This window comes from Nipponia nippon, unplaced genomic scaffold (assembly GCF_047370975.1).
Source record: "Nipponia nippon isolate SJK-2023a ecotype South Korea unplaced genomic scaffold, ASM4737097v1 scaffold_7, whole genome shotgun sequence".
Classification (NCBI taxonomy): domain Eukaryota; kingdom Metazoa; phylum Chordata; class Aves; order Pelecaniformes; family Threskiornithidae; genus Nipponia; species Nipponia nippon.
In genome coordinates this window covers 14,247,137-14,270,620 of record NW_028262391.1, presented here as the reverse complement: position 1 = coordinate 14,270,620, position 23,484 = coordinate 14,247,137, and the positions used below count along the sequence as shown (strand labels likewise).

Genomic DNA, 23,484 nt, shown 5'->3' with positions numbered 1-23,484 from the left:
TTTTGGGTCATATAATTTAAAGACAGTTGCACAGTCTTCTCTATACCAGTAACACAATAAAATGGTCTCCTGCTTTACTGTGCATTGTGCCAAATAGAGTTAGTGTATTATATTACTCTCTCTAGAGTGACTATATTATCTTAGATTGGAAGTTGCAGTCATTAGTTGGCTTCTGAACAGGATCAGATGCCAAAGCTAATCTGAGTTCTCTAGCAGAGTGTGCAACAGAGTGAAAAATTTCACTATAGCCACTACTGAAAAATCCCTGATGATATACTTCCATCTGTCTGATTCCTGGGAAGCAAAGCGTCAGCTACGATGGGTCACTTGGCTGCTTACGCTGGAACAGTCAGATCTAAGCTGTGATATAGTTTGGGTCCATTCAAAATGTTTGTGCCTTGTCCATGGGTTATTTCACATCAAAAGGAAACTAACAGAAAAAGAACAAGTCAGGTTGTCAGCACATACATATCGTGGAAATCCATTCAAGGTATAAATAAGCCCAGTCTTCTCTATGAAGTTGTTTTGGGCTGTGAGATCTGTCAGCTCTTTCAGGCTATGCAGAGGTACTGTGGTCAATATGTGGATGGGACTTCTATCATAGCAGAGTTGGCTGATTTTCTGAATTCCCAGAAAATAAATGAAAAAAGGACTGTCTGCACTTCGTGCCAAGCACTTTCTTTCTCCTCTCTTTCTCTCCCAAAAATGTTCTGAGGAGCTGGAGGCTCATTCATTCTTCAGGCTGAATATCCCTCTATTGTATACAACCAAAGACAGGCTCTTCATACACAATGAGCAATTTAAAGAATTGGGATGGGAGTCTAGCCCCAAGTGTCTGGCTCAAGGACATGGAGCCTGGAGGAGTCAGGACGGGCAGAGGAGCCCGCTGTCAGGAATTAAAATCCAATGCCTCAGTTACGTGACAGGTGTTCACCAACAAGCTCTCGCCACTGCCAGTATATGATGCTCAGGACCAACAAAAATGTGCCTGCAACCCCTCTTCACAGTCTTCCTTTATAGCACATACCCACCTTCACTGGTGATTGGGATGGTGAGCAGAGGGGTTTGAAGCATTGGGCATGTGGGCTGTGATAAAGCAATCCCCCAGCAGAGATGGGGCAGACACCTCAGGGTCACCCTGGCAGATTTTAAGGAAGCACCATTGACTTTTTTTGCTGGCTTTGTTAGCAGAAATGTTGCTGGGACCCAGGCTTTGAGGCACAGATCTTGGTGGGTTCCCTTTGGCTCTCCCAGTGGGCAGCAGAGTTGGCCTCCACCCAAGAATATGCCATGAACCTTTCCTTTTCTCTGTGTAGGCGCCGCAGCAGCTGGTACAAGGGGGAGGGAAACGCCACATAAATTGTCACACTTCATAACATTTCATCTTGGTTGTAAGATCCTGCCTGTCCAACACCAGTTCACCCCAGCCTCAGTTGATGCTTTAGACCACAGGACTTACTGTTAATTGGTCAGTTGTAGCCAACCTGTCAGTAAGCTGTCAAAATATTAATAATCTAGCACCACTCATTTTCAGGATGGAAGTTTTAGCAGCAAAGAAATTGAATTTCCAGCCCTGGTCATGACAGCTCTGAAATTGGTTTAATGCAGGAGAGATCTTTCCAGCATTAGGAAAGATAGGGAGAGTGTCAGAGATGGTGTGTTTCCACCGAGTCTCATGGTTTGAATTTAAGAGTCAAAGCAAAGAGGCTATCTCAGTACATCAGCAGCTTACTGTTGTAATAGGCCTGGTGAGCTCCTTGGCAAGTCCTCTTATCTTCTGCCCACGTGATGTATTACTTCAAAAAATGAACTACACAGAAAATTGGGCTAAGGCCGTTTCCTTTCTTCGGACTTGCACTATGTGCAGGGCTGTACCGTCAGGTAAGAACAAACACAATTTTGCCTGTGTGATAAAACACCGTCCACTGGAGACTCTGCCTTACTAGGTCTGGGACTCGCTTGCAGTTCCCTTCTCCCTGACACTGTTATAACTGCATTATTTCATTTATATCAGAAAGAGAGGGCTTTTGCCTAAGAAACTGAACTGGAACCCAAGGGAAATAAGTTTCTCTACTAGCTCTGACACCTCTTGTTTTACAGAACACCCAACAAGCCAGTTGGTCTTTCTGTGCTCAGGTTCTCAGCACAAAAATGTAGAAAGTAAGAGGTCTTCCCTATACTTCTGTCATGGTGAGGGCATTTTTATTAAATGCCCAAAGCATTCATACCGGTTTGAGCTTTTGAGGATAATTTTAATATAAATAACAGCATGGTAAATTTAACATTCACTGCTAGTTTTCCACTCAGAGGTTTATTTTGACTATCAGAAGAAAATAGTGTCATGTTTATAAATGCATAATCATTATTTTAGTTTATCCATTGTTATTATCAACCATAAAAAAAATAGCAATATCACAAAAGTAACCAAAGGCCACAAATCAATTTGTTGTGCCCTGTGCTTAGGCTCAAATTGATGCCAAGAAACTCTCTGGCCCCATAGAGAAATCACACGTTCAAAGCATCCCATCTGGCTGTGTTTCTAGGGTTCTTATATTATTATTTTTCTTCATAGTTATTTCAGGCTTTAGCAGATGAGGCAGTACGACGCTAATTTAGGAAATCTGTTTTTCTTGTGTGTAACTAACATATCTTCATCTTGTACCATCTTGTCTCATGATCATTATCTCTGAATGCAAAGATATATTTCTGGATACTGTTTTGGAGTAAGCAGAGTTGATAACATTGTTACCAATTTCAGACAGTTTGTCAGGAAAACACAATGTAGAGAAGACAATGGATGAGTTGGGATTCCCAGGTTAGAAATTCTCCTGGGTTTTCACCAGATCCCCAGGCTGCCAGGAATGCAATACCAGAGACAATGCTGTCAGAAAATCCCTCCGTAGGAAGCAGTTGCTTTCCTAGAAGAGTGATGCTGAACTGGATGGGCCAAGTGCCATGTGAATGAGCTATGCTGCCATCACTATTCCAGTTCATAATGGCTCCAAATTTTAAAAGGCTTTAAAATTCCAGCTTGAAATAAGAACCAAAATTAAAAAACAGATCAATCAATTAAAATCCAAATATACCTTATATTTTAAAAAGAAGGGATGAAAATTTATTCCATCCAACCATGAATTCAAAGTTGGGGTCCATCATTAAGAAAAACTGAAGCAAAAGACAAAGTATGTCACTTGCTCTCTGTGAGCTGTTCGATGCGCAGCCTTCCCCAGATAACACTGTACACAGAGCTGTGCAGTTGTTAGTACCCAAATCTTACTCCTGGAGCCTGTTCTCTCACCCAGCCTACCCTGGCTCTCCAGGGAGGTATGGAAGTGAGCAGCCTGGCTTGAAGAGTCATCCCAAGTTATGTTCTTGTCAGCACTCATTAAGTTGAAAGCTGTGTTCCTATCAGGATTGCATAAGCAGCTCGCCAAAGGCCAATGCAGTGAATTTGGACATTTTTATCTTTATGAAGTACTTGGTAAAAATGTGCCTGCACGGTGGACAGGCCAAGAGCTGAAAGCAGAACACAGTACTGAAGTATGGTGGGATGGACAGGTCTGAATTTGGATCCCCAAAACTCACTGGGTTCATCTGCTTTATAGCCAAATTTGAGATCATAGCTCGTGTGGATCTATACGAGCTTGTTTTGATCCAGTTAACCAGTTAGCCAGGGCAGAATGGAGCTCAGTGTGTCTTGCAGAACCTGCCATGGGTTTTGTCAATACTCTGTTGTGTGCCCAGGCAGATGTCCTTGCTGCTGCAGGGTTACCTTGGGCACGTCCACGCTGCAATCACACCTTTGTCTCCAGCATTCACAAACTTCCTCTGTGGTCACATGGATAATTTAATCAGTCCTTGAACACAGAAAGGTGCTTTAGGACAGCTTGTGTCCACATATAAAGATCTGCAGCTTAATTACAGAGGCTCGCCTGGCACTTGATTTTTTTTGCCTGTCCAGGAATATTGGGTCTTCTTGCAAGACTTAGCAGACCTGCACTCCACCTCTTGCTTGGGTAAACAAAGCCAACTGAACAAATATGTACCTTGAGCACAGAGAGTTCCCACAGAAGTGAGGGCAGATAGCCTTCTAGTTATATTTCTCAGAGGCAGTAAGTTAGATTGCTTGCTAATGCTGCTTCTCAGCTCCCAGAGCTGGGGAACAGACCTGCATGGATGGTGATTTATTTGAAAATGTGCTCCCTCCAACCCACAGATGGTCCAGGCGGAGTCAGAATACTTGCAGATACCATATTGTCTCATCAAGTGAATCTCTGCTCTGTAGCAGGGCTGTACACTCCCATGTAGCAGCTTGTTATTTTAAAACATATCTGTTCTCTCCTACTTCTAAAAGGCCACCAAGAAGACTTGTCACCAATCTCTTATGGAGCTAGAAGGGGGAGGAAAAGTGGAGTGTGAACAGTAGAATATCACCTGCCATCTGGACAAAGATGTGATGAGTTGTAAAGTTTGGATGCACATTTGCGGTTCTTGATCACGTGCCAGGAGAGAGCTCAGCTACAATTATTTTAAAGCATTTCCAGACAGATGCAACCCTAGGTCATGGAAGAAGCTATGCTGAGGCAGGAGGATGCTGAACTCTATCAGGCTGTACACAAGGCATCATTGCCTGTGGGAGTGCTGCTGTGCTCTGTGTAGGACTTATCCTGTGAACAGGACCTACGTGGTTCAAGACCTGTCCTGGGAATAAGAGTATGCCAGGATCAAGTGCTATGGTATGAGGTTTGTGGTCACAAATTCTTAGATATTCAAAGACATGTTTAATCTCTGAACTTCCACAGGTTTAAATGGGAGTTGGGCATTTGCATTTCATCTGGGAGCCTAAATGTTCTCGAGAATCAGGTGTCTTTGTTTATCCACACAGGTTTGTTTGTTTATCCACACAAGTCTATACCAATGCTGGACTTCTCGGTGCTGTTGGCGTCAGAGGGGTGTTGATTAAACCCTGCTCTGGCTGAGGTCAGTGGGGAATGTAAAATGGGCTTTACTGGGTAAAGAGCACCATAAAGCAGATGCTCTTCTGCAGTGCCACCCTTTCCCCTGGGGTGGAGCAGCACTTATACAGACATAGCGAACATGATCCAGTTGTTCCATGGTTTGCCTCCGCACCACAATGAAATGCCACTGCTGATAGCTGTGATGATATTTATGATTCCTACTTAATATGTTTTAAATGACTTGATGAGCTCTAAGTATTAACACTAACATCAGTAAGTATCCTGAGCCAGATTCTCTGGAAGGAAAGCCTTGCCATGCCATAGACTTTGGTGCAGTTTAGTGCTTTTATCCCATCTGAAGATCTGGCTCAGTAATTGTGCAGAACGTAAAAGAGAAACCCATAAGTGCTGTAAACAAAGGAAAACTGTTACTCTGGGAGTGTGTTAGTTAGATATTTCAACACTCATAATTAACATCCCTTTCCTAAACCATGGCACAAACTACTTGCAGAATGGGCTTTTTCTTTTATTGCTGCTAGTTTCAGTGACTAAATTTATGCAGTCATTAGGTTTGCGTGTGGATGTGTATATTTGCTATTCTCCTTCAGGTTATAATAAAAGGAGATCTTGAAGGGGGGGAAAAAAGAGATCTTTATTTATCTGGCAATTTTGAGAATGTTTGTAGGGAAATGGCAGGCAATACAAAGAAGTGGCCCAGTCTGGGGGGACGCTGAGTGAGCAGCTGGATTTGAATACAACAGCTAGTGACAGTCTTCTGCGGGCTTCCTGGCTGTCCCTGAGCATTGCACATGGAAACCTGTCACCATTTCTGCCGTGGTCTGGCGACATCAGGGGCTTCTGTGCCAGTCAGAGCTTGGTCTGAACAAACAAGTGAGCAAATTGCTTGCTCTTGTGATCAGTGCCCAGGAGTGCCATGCTCTTGGTTATTGTGGGATCCTTTCTTTGCACCTCCCAGCTGAGGATGCTTGGGCTGCCAGTGTCAGTGATGCTCCCAGCCTGGTACGGGCAGGGGCTGGCACTGCTCACTCTTGCTCGAAGCAGCACCAGGGCTGTCCACTGTTCTGGTAGCGCTATGCCTGCACTGGGGCTGTGACACCATTGGATCGGCATTTTTTGAAGGAGCTGAGACATCCGAGGGTGGCAGTGCATTCCCTGAATACCCTGCAGCCTCACAGCCACAGGTTTGACAGCGATGCTTCTCCACCGATGCCTGTGGAGCTTCTCCAGCTTTACAGAAGGGCGAAGAAGAGTCCAATCAAAGTTACTATGTTCAAGGCCAAGAGACTGGGTTAGATTTACCAGGGCAGGTGAAAGCTGAGGTAGATGAGAAAAAAAATGTGTCCTCTCACAAATCACCCCCAGGCTGTGCTAGGGACAGGGGCAGATGAGGCCAGACATTCCCAACACCTCTCTGAAGGACCAGACTGGCCCAAGTGCTACAGAGATTGGCTTGTGCCTGGAAGTCCCGTCCACATTTCCATCTACAGATGGCAGGAGGCTACTGGGATCAAGGATAAATGAAACATCTTGTTTTTCTAAACCAGAAATAGCTTTTTAGGCAATTCATGGTACCTTATACCCTCCCTGAGCAGGTCTGACACACTGAATCCCCCCCAAATAGCAGTTGCATCCATTTAGCTCCCTTCTTTGATTCCAAGTGTCATTGAATGTGGTCTCCCTAATTTTCTATGTGATAGCTACCATTTTATTTTTTTCTAGACTGTGAAATTTCCAATAAAACTGGAGTTAGCACAAACCAGACCTATGTTTGTTTTTCAAAGCAAATCTAATTACTCTTCTTACTGGAATTGCCTTTTGTTCAAGGGATTGGATTGAGATACAGAAAACAAGTTGCATGCAGATGCTAATCATTTTGCATGTAAATGACTAACATTTCTTTTACAAATATTTCATGCAGGTTTTTAGTTTAACAACTAAAAAAAGATCTGCTTTTTCAAACTGCTGTCAGTAATATCTGTAGACTTTTAACAAAATACCCCAGGCTCTGTATCTCCAAATAGTAGATAAATAAATGTATTTATTCACTTTGTATGCAAAAATAATTTAGCCAAAGACACATATTTCACATGAAGATAAAAGCAGACAAATTTCCTTTTTTTTTCTCCAAATCACAAGCATCCTTTTTAATGAGGAGAACTGGTGGGTTTTCTGAGTGAGCTGAGTTCATGATGGTGCTGACAGGGGACCGAGAGCTCTATGGAGTTTGTACAGAAAATGGAGTCACAATTTATTTCTTTGTTTAAAGACTGAAAAAAGACCAGTGGTTAAAAGATGAAGCCATCTGTCCTCTCACTGTTTTGTACCTGGTCATGCTATTTCTGTCAAGGAGAGAGTTGGGAAAATAATTGAGTGGGGTTTGTTATAAGCCTGTTTCAAATGGTCCCTGCACCAAATGAGAGAGTGAAATGGGTGCCCTTGACCCCAGGGGTTATCATACCATTACTTCTGGAGGAGAATGTCCTTATGTCCTGTCAGAAGCACGTGGGGGACACAGCCTGAGGATCCCTTTGCTGTTTTTACCCACTCTGTATCTGTGGGATGAAGAGAAAGTATTGGACTCCAGGTCTGCCCATCTAGCACATTTCATCAACACTGTATTCATCCTAAAAAACAAAACAAACAAACAAAAAAGCTTACATGCCCCAGAGTTCTGGCCAATAGCTCAGTGATTTTCAAAAAATGCCTTCAGTTATCTCAGATTTCAGTCTGTGCAGCAGTGGCTGCTAAGAACTGCTGTATTAGTGTGAAGCCTGTTAAGCTCACCTGCACTTTCCTCTTTCTTCCCAGCTCTTCTCAGCCCAAGACAACTGAAACAGCAGTTCCCATCTGATTCCACATAATTGCCACAATTAATTTTGACAGTGAAGCTTGTAGAGAGGTTCTGCCATTAATATCCCAAGAGCCTTTTGTTGTTGGTAGCCCCAAAGCGATCAGCAAGACACATGTGCAGAAACTAAGTGACATGATGTAGCTGAAAGCTTGACATTGGCCACCAAGAAGATATCAATGAAGAAAAACATAAGGGTTTGGATGTTAAATAGACGTAGAGGACACTCCAGATATCCCCAGGTGGTGCTTGGGAGAGTGGCCTACGTCCTGCTTGTCTGTCCCATCTCCTTTCTGGTCAACTGGTTTTTCCTTCTCCGTCTGCTTGCTCTTTGTGTCAGGTCTGCATGTGGTAATGCCCGCACCAAACATTTCTGGTGCTCAAACCTGTGAAAACCCTGCGGCATGTCAGTTTGGTGGTAGGACGAATTGCATCCTGGTGTGTGTTTGTCCCTACGTGGCACAGTGGGACACTAGCTGTTGCTGAAGAGGTAATATACATAAGGAGGATAATAATAATGAACAAAAATAATTGCATTATTTAAGTACAACTTAGCTGTCAAATTTGTGGTTTTTCTAAACTGCCGAATGGACAGAGCCGGGATGTTTCTTGGTGATGTTGCCATGGTTAGTGTCCTGAAGTGAATTTCAACTGAATTGTGGGGGATGAGGAATCAACCAGCCAACTCACAAAAACAATGGGACAGTTTTGTTTGCTTGTGGAGGAGCTTAAACATTTAAAGGAAATCACTGTTTTTTTCTTTCTTTTTCTTAAATCTTCATTAGGTTGGTGTCTTTAAATACGTTTGCTGTAAAATAATATAATAATTTTCCTGCTTTATCGGTACAAGTGGATATATAATACGGCATCTGCTTTTATGAACTACTGCTGCATGTCATAAAATACTATACTGCAGTGATTTTAAAATAGATATTTATCTGAAAACTTGATTTTTAATAACTTTTAAATAAAATCTAGATTTGTTTTCTTTCTGAAACAACATTTTTAAAATGCATTAGCTTTCATATTTCTTCTTCATTGAAAATAAAAAATAGTCTTTGCTGAAATTAAAAACAGACATTGAAGATCCAGATATCTCATTCACAGTAAATTCCATGTTTTGGTCAAGTTGGTAGCTATCCTTCACAGCCTACCAACTTTTCAGTCCCCCCTTAAAGGGAATTTTCTTGGTAAGTTTTTATTAATGGGGTAACCAAGGCATGGGAAAGGGGACTGAGTTGTCCAGTTTGATTTTAGAGATGCTCTCCATCATGAGGTTTGCTGCCTGGCTGGGCCTGATGCCAAGGAGAGCCCCCAAGCCAGCCGGTCTGTCGGAGGCAGCCGCTGCAAACTGCCCGGCTCCCTGGTGAGCTGCGCCTTCTGAGGCAAGACAAAGCCTGGAGATAAAGAGCAGATTTAAGGAGTGCTTAAACACTGATCTTTTGGGAAGCTACTTCAAACACTGTTTTATAGTGCTCTAAGTCATCTAGATCTCCCTTAACTTGTTTCACTTTCTTCCTAAAATATTTATTTCTCCAGCAAGGAAGACTCCTTCAGATAGGAGAAAAATGACCCGTTGGGCTGATGGTGTTTTTATCTGTGTGGCGTTAATGATTGATGCAAACTTCACGTGTGCAGCACAGCTCTGCACTTTCTGCTCCGCTTTATCTTCTGTGGCTTCAAGCCTGCCTGGCTCAGTAGCTCTGTTGCATGCTGGATTTATTGTCAGACCAGCAACACTTTATATAACCCCCACAGCACTTGGGAATACATACCTCCGTGTTGCTGAATGTTCAAAATGTTCACTCTTAAATGAGGTCTGCGGTAAATATGTAGCATTACTCCAGATGCTTTGCTCAGATGTTGGTCATGGGTTTTCCATTAGCAAGGTTGGAGAAGCTCCCGAAGACTTCTCAGTGGCAAGGGCTTGGGTGAGAGCATCGCTCGCCTGTAGCAGCACCTGCCTTCACTCACGGGGCTCTGCAATACCTTGTCTGGGTTCTAGAAAAAGGGATTTTATTTGTTAGAACAGTTTTTCTTCAGAAAATGCATATTCATTGTGGCTTGAGCTCTTTTTGCAAGAATGGCATAGTTTTAAGGAACGCAGTGGGAGAATTTGTTTGGCCAGGTTGAATTTTCTGCTCAAAATCAAAGTCTGGGGAAAAAAAACGAACCCACCAACAACCACATCTGCCTCAGTGAAGGTTTGGGAGCCCACTGCCACAGAGTCCCCTGGCCAGCCAGCTCTTTTAAAAGACGTTTAATATTTCCCTGTTGTTAAAAATCTTGAAAAGTTACTGGGACATGACAGGTTTTGGTCCATAGTTGAGTGTAGTTTCCTCCTTGAGACTTTATGCAAAGCCAGGACAAGTGGCAAAGGCACGGGCACCCGCACAGCCGGCACAGGCTCAGGGGTGTCTCGGACAGGCCCATGTGTGCTCTGGGCTCCTGGGCAGCTGTGGGACCAGTTCTCAGTATCTGACAAAATACTTGTGTCAGAAATCTTTAAAATTACTTCCTTCTTTTTATTGAAAGATTTCCAGGCTTTGTGCCAGCACTTCCTCCTGTCGCTTTTGAAAATAAATAAGTTGTTTACTTGCTTTTGTAGTCCCATTTCTCCGAATCCACTTAAATGCCCCTGATAAACTGCCTTTTGCCCATAAGAATTTGAAGAAACCTCAATGTTTTAGGCAACTACCATTGCACGTTTCTTGCCCATCACAGGGGAGGTAAGAGCAAAGCCAGGGGAAGGCATTGGGAGCAGCAGATGAGCAGCAAGGCTGTGTCTTTGCTTCTCAGTTCTCTTTTTTCCTTTTTGCTTAGTATTTCAGCCTAAATCCTAACAAATTCCTGACTTTTCCTGCATTTTTTTCAAGCCCATTCACTGTAGGCTGTTTTGCAAACCACAGCTCTGCCAGGGTAGGAGAACGTTTTCCTTTCAGTGGGGAGTTTTCTGGATGCGTATTATTGCTGGGAGCTGGTATCGCTGATGTCTGTTGTTTTCTGTTTTTAAACTAACTGCAATGCGTGACCGTCGTGTATCACTCAGTGATTCCTAATTTAGGAGATCAGTGATTAATTCCTTCCATTGCTTTTTCTTCTCTCTCTCTTTCACTGCAGGATGTTTTCACACCAGAGTGCAAATTTAAGGAATCTGTCTTTGAAAACTACTACGTTATTTATTCTTCCACGCTGTACCGGCAGCAAGAATCCGGCCGAGCGTGGTTCCTGGGACTCAATAAAGAAGGTCAAATTATGAAGGGAAACCGAGTGAAAAAAACCAAACCCTCATCACATTTTGTACCCAAACCCATTGAAGGTATGGAATCTGCCCGCTGCCTCCATCAGTGGGGCATGGGGAGGGGGAGTTTGCAACTGCAGATTTGGGGCTTCCTGGATGGGGCTGTTGGGCTGCAAGACCAGAAAGCAAGGACAATGTTTGTAACATTTCAGGAAAGTGCTGGGCTGCACTGTTAGCATTTTGTCTGCTTTCCTTCCCATATAATAAACTTCATACATCATCCCAAAGGGGTTTCTCAGCTTTGGGTTGCTAAAGGATGAATTTAAAAGCCCAGCAACATGAGAAGTTACTGGGAAAGGAAAGCAGTCCTTGAGTGGCCAGCAGTTCAAAAGGAATCCAAACCATCAGTGACCATAATGTGGGGGTCTCTGTGGTGATTTTCCCAACTCATTCAGTGGGTTTCCAGTCCCACGTAGAGTCAGTAGAGACAGGATTTATCTCACCTGATTTTAGACTTTGAGACTCTGTTTATATTAACAGGAGAGAAATGGGTCCTACCAGCACAGCTGTGGATGTACTTTATATGTCTACCCTAAGATAACTTAAATCTGGTTTTTTTTCTTTTGTAAAGACATCCTAGTTAGTCACTGGGAGTAGAGAAACTGCTACCATAGGTGTCCAAAGTTAGATGAGATGTTCTCATGCCGTATGTCTTCATCACAGCGTGAGTGAAAGTCATGGAGTTGAAACTTTGCCCTCCTGCTGCTGGCTGTACACTACTGAAGTGTGCCACAGGCTCGTGCCAGGGCATTTTGCTTTTTGTGAGCTGGCCCCTGATAATGGAGAGATGTAGTGTGATAAGCCTTGTACTTAACAGGTACTAGTGTGATTTTGGAAACAAGGAGACCTCTTTTTTTCTTTGGCTTCGAAAAAGCACTACTTTTCGATCCCCAAACTAGGTAAGCCTTTCTGACCCCATCTCAGACCTGCCAGTGGCCACCTCAGGGCACACAGCAGCCTGGGGCTGGCCTCGACTGCACGGCTCCGTGCCCCCTCTTGCTACCCCCATGTTGGCTGTGGGATCAGGGCTGGACACGTGGAGAGAAGGAATGAACTGATGCTTTCCTGACAGGTACCACTCACAAGTGGTGGAGGCCACAGCTAAGTCCATGCACTAGTAGCTGTTCTAACAGCTTCCCAACTAAGGCACAGGGGCAGACGAGTGTGCGTGTGTGAGTGAAAGGCCAGTTCAGGAAGGCAGGCTGAAGTCGTCTGTTGGACCACTGAAGCAAAGCACGATGAGAGAACTTCAACTCAGCATTCCCAGAGTATCTGTGGCCTTTGCAGAGGAGATGGAGATGTTGAAAGAGTAGAGAACGGCCTGGAGCCTCTTGTCCTATGCTTGTTTTCAACAGCTTTTCTGCAGCCAGGAGCCTTTTCTTGTTTATCTGAGGCATTAGTGGGATTGGTGCCCTAAGCCCTCACTGAGTTTTGCTAAGGAACAGGGCCTGCTTCAGGCATGGGGTCAGTCACCAGCTTCTCTTCTGTCTCTTCCTCTCCTGCCTTGGCGGGGAGGAGAGTCTTTTGCAAGCACTAGCTTTCACAGCTGGGTTTCCAGCTCCTTCTGGTATTTCTTTTCTGCCTGGCTGGGTGTTGGCACTGATCAGTGGGTTCCTTTGAATCCAGGCATCTTTTTTTTGATGTAGCATGCGTGGCGTCTGCTGAATGGCTCAATAGTTGTCTTCTGCATGCATTAAACTAGGCCATCCCTGTGGCTTTCCTTGTGGAAAGCCTTGCTTTAACAGAGGTGCCTGACCCACAGTAGAGTTCTCCTTGCAGCAAATGCCGCTCCGGCCTTCATTTTGAAAAACCCAGCCCAGCCCGAGATCTTCCCTTTCCTGCAGTTGCATCCTCCCACGCTTGCTTCAATCACAGCTGTCACATAACCTCCTGAGCGAGTGAGCGCTTTGGAAGTTGGCAGCCAAATTAAGGGCTCCTCCACCCCTTCCCTCCTCCACATGCTTTGCAGTCAGCCTCTGTGAGCGCTGCTGCATCAAAGAGCTGGCAGTCTCCCAAGCCAAGGCACGTGTCAGCTTCCCAAAGCATTCAGCTGTCTGGGACTGTGACTCCAGACGGAGGACTCTGTTCCCAAGCCTAAGATTCATTGGAGGTAGCAGAGGCTTGTGGGGAGGGTTGGAGTAAAACGCGCTCAGCTCCACGTGATTTCTCTGTGCTGCATCAAAGTCTCCATGGGCAGAGCTTGCAAGCAGAGATGTTACAGAAAAGGGGCAATTCCTTCCCTGTTTTAACAGCTTCTTTCTCTTTGTCATGACTCTAAAGAAGTATTCAAAGCACTCCCCTCCTATATTTACATGTCCCTTCTGCTAAATGCTGTGGCACCCTCCAGCATGTGGGTTTTGCTGCTTATTCAGGCCAGTACTTTGAGCTTCCATCTGCAGTAACGCACCCAGGTTTCCTTGGGCTCTGGTACCACCGCCAGCGTTAGCCCTGCCACATGATGGCTGACACAGTAATGTATGCAAGGAGGAATCTGGTCCCCTGGGAAGGGGAGGTGTTACATACATTGCTAGGAATCACTTCACCCACCACTTCAGTGGCAATTATCTCTGAGATGAAACTTCCCAGTTGTTTGCCGTGTGCAGAAAAATTATGCAGCAGCTTAGTGAATAGAGCATTCGCAGGAAAAGGCAACACAAAAAAGCCCAGATTGCTCTGGGAGCTCATTTGACTCCCGTTGCTTCATACTGCTTTCTGAATTCAGAAGTCCTCTCCTTGAAGCTGCAAACGGGCAGTAAATAAATATGAAATACCCTCTCAGATAATTTCTAAGGACTACATATGTGTACATGTGCAGATATATACAGTGCTATCTGTGTACATGTGTGTGTGTTATCTATGCCTTTTAGCAGCTACAGCTTTATGCTGTGCTAATCCCACAATGTGTTTTGACTCCTGTAGATTGCCAGAATGCTGGAGGTGTTCTGTGCAAAAGTCACTAGATACCAACTGGAAAAGTTTTGGGTTTTGATTGGTAGGAGGGTTTTTTTGGTTTAGTGTAGGTAGGATTTGTTTGTTTTTGGAAATAGCATTAAGCTTAATCAATATGAAAGCACAAAAAACTTACTAAGTAATAACAGGGGAAACGTTAAGTTCCTCTCCCATCTGTGCACAGGCAAAGCCAAGGCAAACAGCCTGACAGGCAGCAGTTAATGTACTATGTGGTGCCAGTTTTGGTTAAAAACACACATACGCAACACATTTCTTCTGATATTTTTATTTCTGATCACTGATCGTTCGAGCTAAATGAGCCCTTAAAGTGCAGACATATAGATTGAACCAGACTGCACAAGAAATTAGCTTGAGTGTAATTGTCACTTGGACACCAAGCAATCTTTTGAAGCAATTTCAGTCTCTTTAAGTGTCTGTAGTGATTAATGCTGGGCAAACACTACCGTCCACAGCACCTCTTGTTTTTTTAAATATCCAAACCCATCTCAAACAATGGGAGACTTTTTCAGTCACTTAAGTGAGAATTTTATCAGATGCTTGTTGTGGATGTGCTCTGTTATTTGTATTTCCTTCTCCTTGAAGACATCATTTCCAGATTGCTTTCCCAAAAGAGCTGTATTTCATCTCTCACCCGGCCCAAGCCAGAATGCATTTGGGGTGGCAAATCTGGCCACAGAAAGCAGAAGACAACTCTTCATCTGAGTAAGAAGAGTTGCCCCTAACTCCAAACTCCCGGTGCTTCAGCCCTCATGACATGAACACATATCAGATATGAAGGTGACCTGTTAATGACTAATCTGATCCGTTTATTACCACTGATGAATATCTGTGTGCAAGGAACAGCAGCCAGCTCTTTCCCAGTGTGTTTTCCCAGGGATGCAACGTGCCGATTTTGTTAAAGCAAAGTCCTCAGATGTTGCAAAGTACAAGACACTGTTGAGTAGGAAGATGTGGTAGGCCTAGTGAAAATGCTTCAAAGGTATCACCTTAATCCACAAAACATCCTAAAAAGTGTTCTTTAAAAAAAAAAAAGACAAACCCCACACTCTTTATCAGTCTGTTAACACAGCTCCTCTTTTGGGTCTGTCTTTCAAGTGGGCAGGCTTTGGTATGTTTTCAATCCCACGCTAACTCACTTGTTCATCTATCAAACTTCTAATCATCTTATTAGATGGCAAATGCAATATATTTTAAGCATGCTTTTGCTTGGCTTTTTGTCATCCTGCATTTTTTACCTGAACAAACTGTGATTCCATCTGGCAGCATCCTGCACATTTAGCCGCCAGATAGATGCGAGCTCAAATGCCTCTGAAATGCATCAGCTGGGACCAGGTTTGGAGCACAGTAATTAGAGGCAGAAAACGAGGATACATAATCACTTGCTCCCTCCTGCCCCTAGCTGCTGCTCAGACAATTAATTCTCTCCACCGAAGCATTGGCTAATGCAGCTGCTACTGCAGATACCGACACCCTGAGCCGTGGCGTCCGTCAAGGGAAAGAGCCCGTCTCCCGGGCTGCCTGCCAGAGGATGTGGGCTCAGCCCTGCCCAGACACTGGTCCAGGCTGCTGTCGGGGAGTGTTGCGATCCTGCCGGGCTAACAACCTGCCTACCTGCTAAACGGCAACCTGGGAAAAATTTAGTTCCTCCTAATTCGCTAGGTTCTGGGGCAGGGCAAGCCAGGAGTGACGCTGGATGGATAGAATATATCCAAGGTCCTGTAATAAGCTTTTCCCTGTATTCTAGAGAAAGGAAATGGAGTTTGTTGCATCCTCTGAACCTCCTCAACTTGCAGCAGTGCCAAGTGAGAAATGCTAGGATCAGGACACAAAATGGCATGTGCTTCCCAAACTCAGGCAGTCCCTGACGCCCAGGGAAGCCGCACAGGGTGATTTCGGTTTCACCATGTGGGTGGTGTGCCAGTGAAGCAGCCTGGGAAGCAGAAATGAGGCTGGGATCCTGTGCCAGCGCATAGGCGAGAGATGGAGCTGTTCTTGGGTGACAGGCAGCCCCCTCCATGCCTTCGCCTTCGGGAAGGATGCTCCCCGCCGCCCCCTTCCCTCTTGCTTGTACCTCCAGTCCCTTTCCTGCCTAATTTGCGAGTTGTTTCTTTGCGCGAAATTGTTTCCTTGTGCATACGAATGGCAGGCATGGCTGGTTAGCAGGGAAACAGGGAATCAAAAGCTGCAAGAACCAGACATCGGCACAGCTCTACTGCCGCTCACCCCCTTCCATTTATGCCTGTGGCTCTTCAGCAGATCAAGCTAACGGCACTTTCCAATTAAAGCATGAATATGGATGTGTTGATTAGAATCTGGGACATAGGAGCTGATTATCTGATTGAAGCTCCAAAGCATTAACTTGGTTTCCAGACATTAAGGGCTGTATTTGGCTTGGTGTGTGGGTGTGGGTGGGTGGGAGAAGCAAGGCAAAGCACGGAGGGGACTCTTGTTCTAGCCAAATTGCTCATCCTTCCAAAGCTGCCTTGCGCTGTGTGCACCAGCAGACCTCCCAAGCGTCTGGGCATGCCGACTGTCACACTGCTGCTAGTTTACCTTGATGCAGGTGCCAGGGACAGTGTGTCTCATGCACACAGGGACCCCAAACAGACCTTTCAGTGAGTGCTGGTCCTGAACCACAAAGATTTAGTTTAAAGCCGGGAAGATCTGAGCACTCACAACAGTCCATTTGCAAACAACCCCCTCCCCGGTCCATGACTAACATCGTGTGTGAGTCACACCCAAGCTTCCTCAGTACAAGGAGTAACAAACTGCAATCCAAGAGCTTGTGTTGCACAACATGTCACACTGTCCTTAAAACCCCATGCGTGTGTGGCTGTGTGCATACACACCGTGTGTCTGTGTGCACACACACCTGCGTGTCGCAGTGCACATGGGTTTGCAGCCACCACTGAGTGATGGCCGTAGCTCAGCACATGCACACAAACCTCTCCTGTAGCAAAATATCCAGGCACTATCTTGTGTGTGATGCCATATAAATACTGTGTACACTGATACTGTAGGTGTATCTAAAAAAACGCTTGTCCTATACTGCTGCAGGTTTTCTGGCATGGTCTGTTGGTACAGCCTGTCTGGTACAGAGGCTTTGACAGGTCTATCTTAAGAGCACAATGTGAGCAGCCTCCAGTCATGCCCCATGTCAATGCTTGTATCATGCACTAGACTGGAAGATAAACTTATAATTCTTGCCCTATTTGCTTGCTACATACAGGGTTTCCTTAATTCTTAGCTGCAAATGTTGTTTACTTCTGTAGCTTGATTTATATTCATTACTCTGTGAGCTTTGTTACCAGCTCAACGTTTTTGCCCAAAGGCCATGGTGAGAGGCAGGGAGCTGAAGAAAGGCAACGTGCCATGCTGCTGCTGCTGTGGGCTTTGCTCAGGCTCAGCCCTTGTGGTTAAGCATCTGACCCAGCCCAATGGGGTATTGGGGATGGATGCAGGTAAGATGAGCTTACTACGTGCAGCTGCCTGGGGGAAGAGCTCATGGAGGTCCCTCCAGCTTTAGCTTGGGACCAGAGAGGTCAGGGTGAAGACAATACTGCACTTGAGGCAGGACTTTGTGTATGGGACATCAGGGGCACTGTGGCAATGCCGGCAGAAATACCCAACTCTGCTGGGCAAACATCACGTCAGAGAATAAGGTCTCTCACAGAAGTGATGTGGATCCTCAGTGTCATCAAAAGGCTCTGCAACTCAGGCTAAGAAATCACAAGGGCACAGCTTTTCCTCAGTTGTTAACTTTATCATACTGTTCTTCAAGATTTTGTTAGGTACTTCACCACAACAGGCAAATTTACCATCACCAGGTTGTTGAGTGACACTCACCAAGGTATGAGGGGCAGCTCAGCAGCTGAAAGGGGATGTGAGATCTCTTTTCCTTCTGTTGCCACTGTGCTACACACTTTCCTTGCAGCATGCAGACAGCACTGACTGTCTGGGCAGCTGACGGGCAGTCCTGGCATTGCTCATCCTGGCCCAGATCCATGGGACAAGTCATTCATTTTCTTTTTTTTCTCATATTCATAAAAAAATGGCTCCAGCAGCAGTAACAGTTTGCAGAGCAGTATCTGCCTTGCAGCCACGCTGGGAGGCCCAGCTAGCGTGTGTGTTTAAACTGCTTTGAAAGCCTTGCATGAAAAATGCTCCATGGGAAAAGTAATATTTTTTCACTACTCGTATATTCAATGCAATATCTCTCCTATTAATACACAGTTGACTGCACTTTATCTCTGTCCTGTATTGTCGCACACTGCTATAACTGTTTATCTAGCTAGGAGTAAAATGCAGAGCAATAATGTCATTTGCAGCCTGCCTCTAATTGCCAGGATTTATTTGCAAATCAGGGGAGGTTATAAATATAAGCACTTACATCGCCTTTTTATACATGGGATATTTTTTTCATTTCTTCAGATAATTTTTGAAATTTTGTTCTTGTTGATTACCCAGAACCAAAACCTGATGGGCTCTGTCCCCTGTGTTTAAGCTCTGTGACATTGCTCGTGACGTGACAGCTTTACAAAATGAAGCAGTACACAATGATTTCTTTCTATCCTAATTTTTGCAAAGATCTGGGCATGACATTTGCAGTCTGGACCTACCTCAAGTTCTCAACTCCAACGTGCCTGCCCTTGAGATGCCTCATTATTTCAATCACATCTGCACCCCACCACATTTGTGATGAGCTCATCAGACATGATCCCTTTGGTGTGAGACGCTGAGCCACTCAGCACGTGCCCCTGCTCTGGCACATCTCACACAGCACGAGGACAGCCATGAGGACTTAGTCCACATGGTGAGTTGGATAAATGCTTTATGCTGCACAGGACATGGGGATGTGCCGTGCCTTGGGCAGACGTTGCCTTCTTAGGTTGTCTAGGCTTCAGCAAGTACATTTTTATAGGACGCACATTGCTTAGCCAGGGTCTGGAGAGAAGGTGCCCTCCATCCACCTTGTTCTCAGGTGCTGCCAGGTGACCATGCAGAGCTGAGATGGCTCCTGGCTTGTTGTCACTGAACTTATTCCCATGTGTCTGCTCACGGCCTTGGCCTTGGCTGGCTGTCTTGGTTTATAGGGGAAAAATAATAAGAAGTGCTGAGAGCAGACCTCAGCTCTTGGCCAAAGGAGCCAAATGGGCTTGAGTCATCACTTCCAGAATCGGAGCTTAACACCCAGAAGGCCTGGATGGCACAGATGCAAGCATAGTTTTGATTCAAGACTCTGAAGGGCTTCTTGTTGGAGGGGACCAGGTAATTCTTGGGCCTGTTATTAGATGATAATCAGCATCTCAAGACAATACATGGTGCTGTGAACTGGAATGTTTATTTTGTATATATAAATATACCATGAAAAAACAGTAAAGCATAGAAAACCTAGAAAGACTTCTCTGTGAGAAAGACGACCCCTGTTTCTATCTGTGCCTTTGGAAGGATCCAGAGAGAGAAGGAAGACCTGACTGGCAGTGAGGGCAGGTGACAGATCCTGCTTGGTAACAGGATCTACTGCTGGGTCACTGAGGTTTCTGTAAGTGTGTGTGTGTGTATCTATTGGGCCTGGAATTCCAGCCTCACATAAAAAGAAATGATTCATTATGGTCGCTAATGTCTGTGACTTCAGAGCTGTTAATGGGTGTCTTTTCTGTTTGCAGTGTGCATGTACAGAGAGCCATCGCTGCATGAAATTGGAGAAAAACAAGGACGCTCAAGAAAAAGTTCAGGGACACCAACCATGAATGGAGGCAAAGTTGTTAACCAAGACTCGACATAGCTGACAAATACCCTCCCTTCTTCCAACTCCTCCCCTCCCACCCACCTACCCACCCCACCTGGCGAAACCACACTGAGACGACGACAACTGAGCAAGGCAGGACCTACCGGTAGTGGCTAGGAGTCCGAACTCCAGAATCTTTCTTTGTGTAGGACAAGGAAATCGAACCCCAGATCCTGCCTGTTGCAACGTTTTAAAAAACAAAAACAACAAAAAAAAGTGAAGAAAAAATGTTTTAAATCAGGACTCCATTAACATTTTCAAAAGCAAACTGTTTGCTCTGTGATCAAAGGGGGAAAAAAAATCTCATCTCTGCATAATAATAATGATAACAACTAATAAATATAATAATAATAATAAAGATGTTACTTTAAAAATAAAACAAAGCTTTTGGAAAATTGAACTTAGCATATGATGTGCGAGAAACACATGGGAAACACAGCCTGGGACTGTGCTTTCTGTCTTATACTTTCACCTCACGTTCACACCACTGTTTTTTCCATCCCTGCTTCCCTGGGGATGGATGGGATATTTCATAAAGCAGGAAAGGTAGGGATGGATTATGACTGTGTTTGCTCTGCTATCAATAAAATATGCCCTGTCCAAATTAGGAGTCTGACAGTTATGGGCAACAAACTAGCTACTCTGTATTCAGGTTTTTCCATCTACATTCAAACACTGTGTAGTTATTTGTTGCTAGTGTCACTGTGTGAGTATGTTTGACCCAAGTCTGGCATTTTATGCCTTTTTATCATAACTATTTATATTTATAGGCTTGTTTTACTGTATTAGTTACCAGGGGAATTTCAGAAATGGGTTTTCAGTTCCCACAGGATGAAGTGATCATATTTATTAGGGAAGAGTTAGAAGATAGAGGGAAGGAGGGATGGCTGCTTGCTTTAAAATATGAAACGGAGCAAGAAACGCTACTGAAATCCTTGCTGTCAGATGGAAACGATGAGGCATGTGCTATGTGAGGGGGTGGTAAGGATTTCAGCAACGGGAAGAGGGGTGCGGGGAGGGAGTAGGTGGGGTGTGCAGAGGAGGGGGCAGCTGCGGGGGAACGTGGGTGGTTGTGCATGTCCAGCTGTGCCAGGGCAAGGAGATGCAGCCGTTTCCTTCCAGCAGCCGGGCTCCCCCTATGTGTTAAGGCTCCCCACATGTCTCGTTTTTCACGTGTTCAAAGCGAAGACTACAAACCCCTCTTATCCAAAGCCTTACTGCTGCCAAGCCCACTATGGGATGAGAACCTCTGAGATGTTCCAGCAACCTGGGTATGCGTGGGGGTACGTGTCTCGTGAGCACCGGGGCTGTAAATGCTGGAGAAGCACTTCAGCGGTAACGAATTCAGATAGGGAATGGCAATGAAGAGGGCGATGGGGTGAGGGATGCTCAGCTCTGAGCTCACCCACAGCAACTAGTGGGGCTTTGCAAGTCTCTCCCTGTCTAGTGCTTTCCCTCTTTGTGGTTTGGGGGTCAGTGGTGAACCACACACTCTCGCTCCTATGGGTGGTACGGAAACAGGGCAATAGGGGCAGATGCACTTTCTCTGCCCACACACATTAACCTCAGTCTGTAAGCACTTTCAGCACCCGGGGCCTGAAGGCAGGAGCAGCAAATCGTAGAGGGAATACAGTTGCTGTTACAAAAACAGGCACTGCCCTGGCTGTGGGAGGCCTGCTCTGGCACCTGGGAAGTTCTTGCTGCTCAGGTTGTGGTGCCATCTCCTGTGAGAGGTGAAAAGCAAAATGAATAAGCAAATTTCCAAGCACCTGGAGGAGGATAATGGGTCAGAACAGTTCATTATATGAGGAGAAACAGCCTAAAGCCTTGCTGTTACAAGCTGGGTGGGAGTATTTGTGTCATTCATAAATTATGGGCAGACATGAAATACCAAATACCAGCTTAATTCTTGAGGGTTCTTTGCTATCATGGCCAATGCCTCAGCTGCCCAGCAGCTGCACACTGCGAAGCTGCTGTGGCTGCGGGAGACGGGAGTGCCTGGGCTGGCCGGGATGCTCCCTGTAAAGCGACTGCTGAACCTGGGGCCTCCAGCCCCACGGCATGTGCCAGTGCCAGCGTGCGGCAGGGCTCAGTGAGCAGCTCCATACAAACACAGAGCAAGCGGGGAAAAACTAAGGAGAGAGCCAAATTTCAAGGTTATGGAAGACTCCCAGGATCAGCATGAAGGAATGAATCTCAAGCATGTTCTTTTGTGTTTTGAAAAGCTGAAACCTTGAAATAAAGAGCCTCTTATCATGGCTCTGTTGCCTAATGCTGCGCTTGCAGGCAGCCCCTCCGTGCTATAAGGACACAGAAGACACCAGTGCCTGCGTGCCAACAGCAAGCACCAGCAAGGTTTATCTGGGGCTCCCAGTCATGTTGGGGTGACTCCTGCCCTCCTCACAGGCCCCAGTCCCACAACACTGGGGCAAGGTCACTGATACATGTTCAGATTGGGAACATAGTCCACACCCCATCTGATACAATCTATTGACTACATTTCAGCTCCCTCACAAACTAGAGAGCACCCCAAATTACGGGGTGCAGGGGAGGCTGCTTGCTCACTGCAGAGATGTACATTCAAAGAAGTAGAGCCTCAAGAGCAAGCAGGTCTCTGAACTAACCAAGCCTCCAAACACCCAGGCTGTAGTTTAGGCACTGAGCCACGGCCTTTCTCAGCTGCCCTCCTGGAGGGCAAGCCCAGCACCTATTGCAGATGAGAGCATCCATGGCACACCTTGGTACCACAAGCCTCTTCTGGCTCCAGCCATGGGCAACTTGCCAAGGTCACTGATGTCATCTAAAGCAGATACAGCATAAGAGACCAAAAAATTGCTGCGACCTTGTGTGCAGGACACCCTTTACCTAAGGCCCCAGAAAGCCAGGGGCAATAGCAGATCCAGTTCTGCCATGTGCTTATTTTTCTGTTGTGTCTCTCACTTATTTATCGCTGCCCACACTGGGTTTTTGCCTTGATAATTTCCTTTTGCCAAATGACTGCAAGAGTCCCTGCAAATGCCACATTCAGGCCTAAATGTCAAAATAATCTCCTCCTTTGGTCCATTGTGTTTGAGCCAATCAATCACCTTCATGCTAACACTCACTGAGCTGGCTGGTAATGAGAGCTAATCAATTCTGCTCACACCCAGGCTCTGCACTACCTCGGAGCAGGTCTTCTGCCATATGTTGGAAGTAGGTGCTGGCTTTCCTTGCTGCCTGCTGAGCCCTGGCAAACTGTGAGCCACATACAGTAGCATAAACCATGATAAAAGCCTCCCACACACCTTAGGAAATACTGTGCGCTGCCTGACCTCTAAGGAAGCTGCAAAAATCAGCTCGTGGTGTAATGCAGGGACTCCTGACATCAGGATAGCCCAAAAAACAGTGAGGCTGCACAGTGTCCACCTGCACCACTCCTGACTGGGAGCTACTTGGCTCCAGGTGCCCCAATGCCCTCCAGATGCCTGTGATAATGGCCAAGAAACATAAACGATGAAAAAGGATGTTTTCATCTCACCTAGCCCATGGTAGCTGTTAACTCTGCTAAGCCTGCAGCAGACCTTTGCCCTCTGAATAACAACAGATGCTGCTATGGAAG

At 45.5% G+C, this 23,484-nt stretch overlaps 1 protein-coding gene across 4 annotated transcripts in view; it reads left to right on the top strand.

Annotated features, from left to right (window-relative positions):
• FGF12 (fibroblast growth factor 12) overlaps positions 1-20,237 on the top strand; it is a 232,338-nt gene extending 212,101 nt beyond the window's left edge. For 2 of the 4 annotated variants that reach the window (XM_087739171.1, XM_087739170.1), the window contains exons 4-5: positions 10,948-11,146; positions 19,765-20,221. In XM_087739171.1, coding sequence (XP_087595297.1) covers positions 10,948-11,146; positions 19,765-19,883 — 318 coding nt within the window. In that variant the 3' untranslated portion in view covers positions 19,884-20,221. Of the gene's footprint in view, positions 1-10,947; positions 11,147-19,764 lie in introns of all 4 variants that reach the window. The other 2 variants (XM_087739168.1, XM_087739169.1) reach the window with 2 other exon arrangements.
• Positions 20,238-23,484: the final 3,247 nt, after the last annotated feature.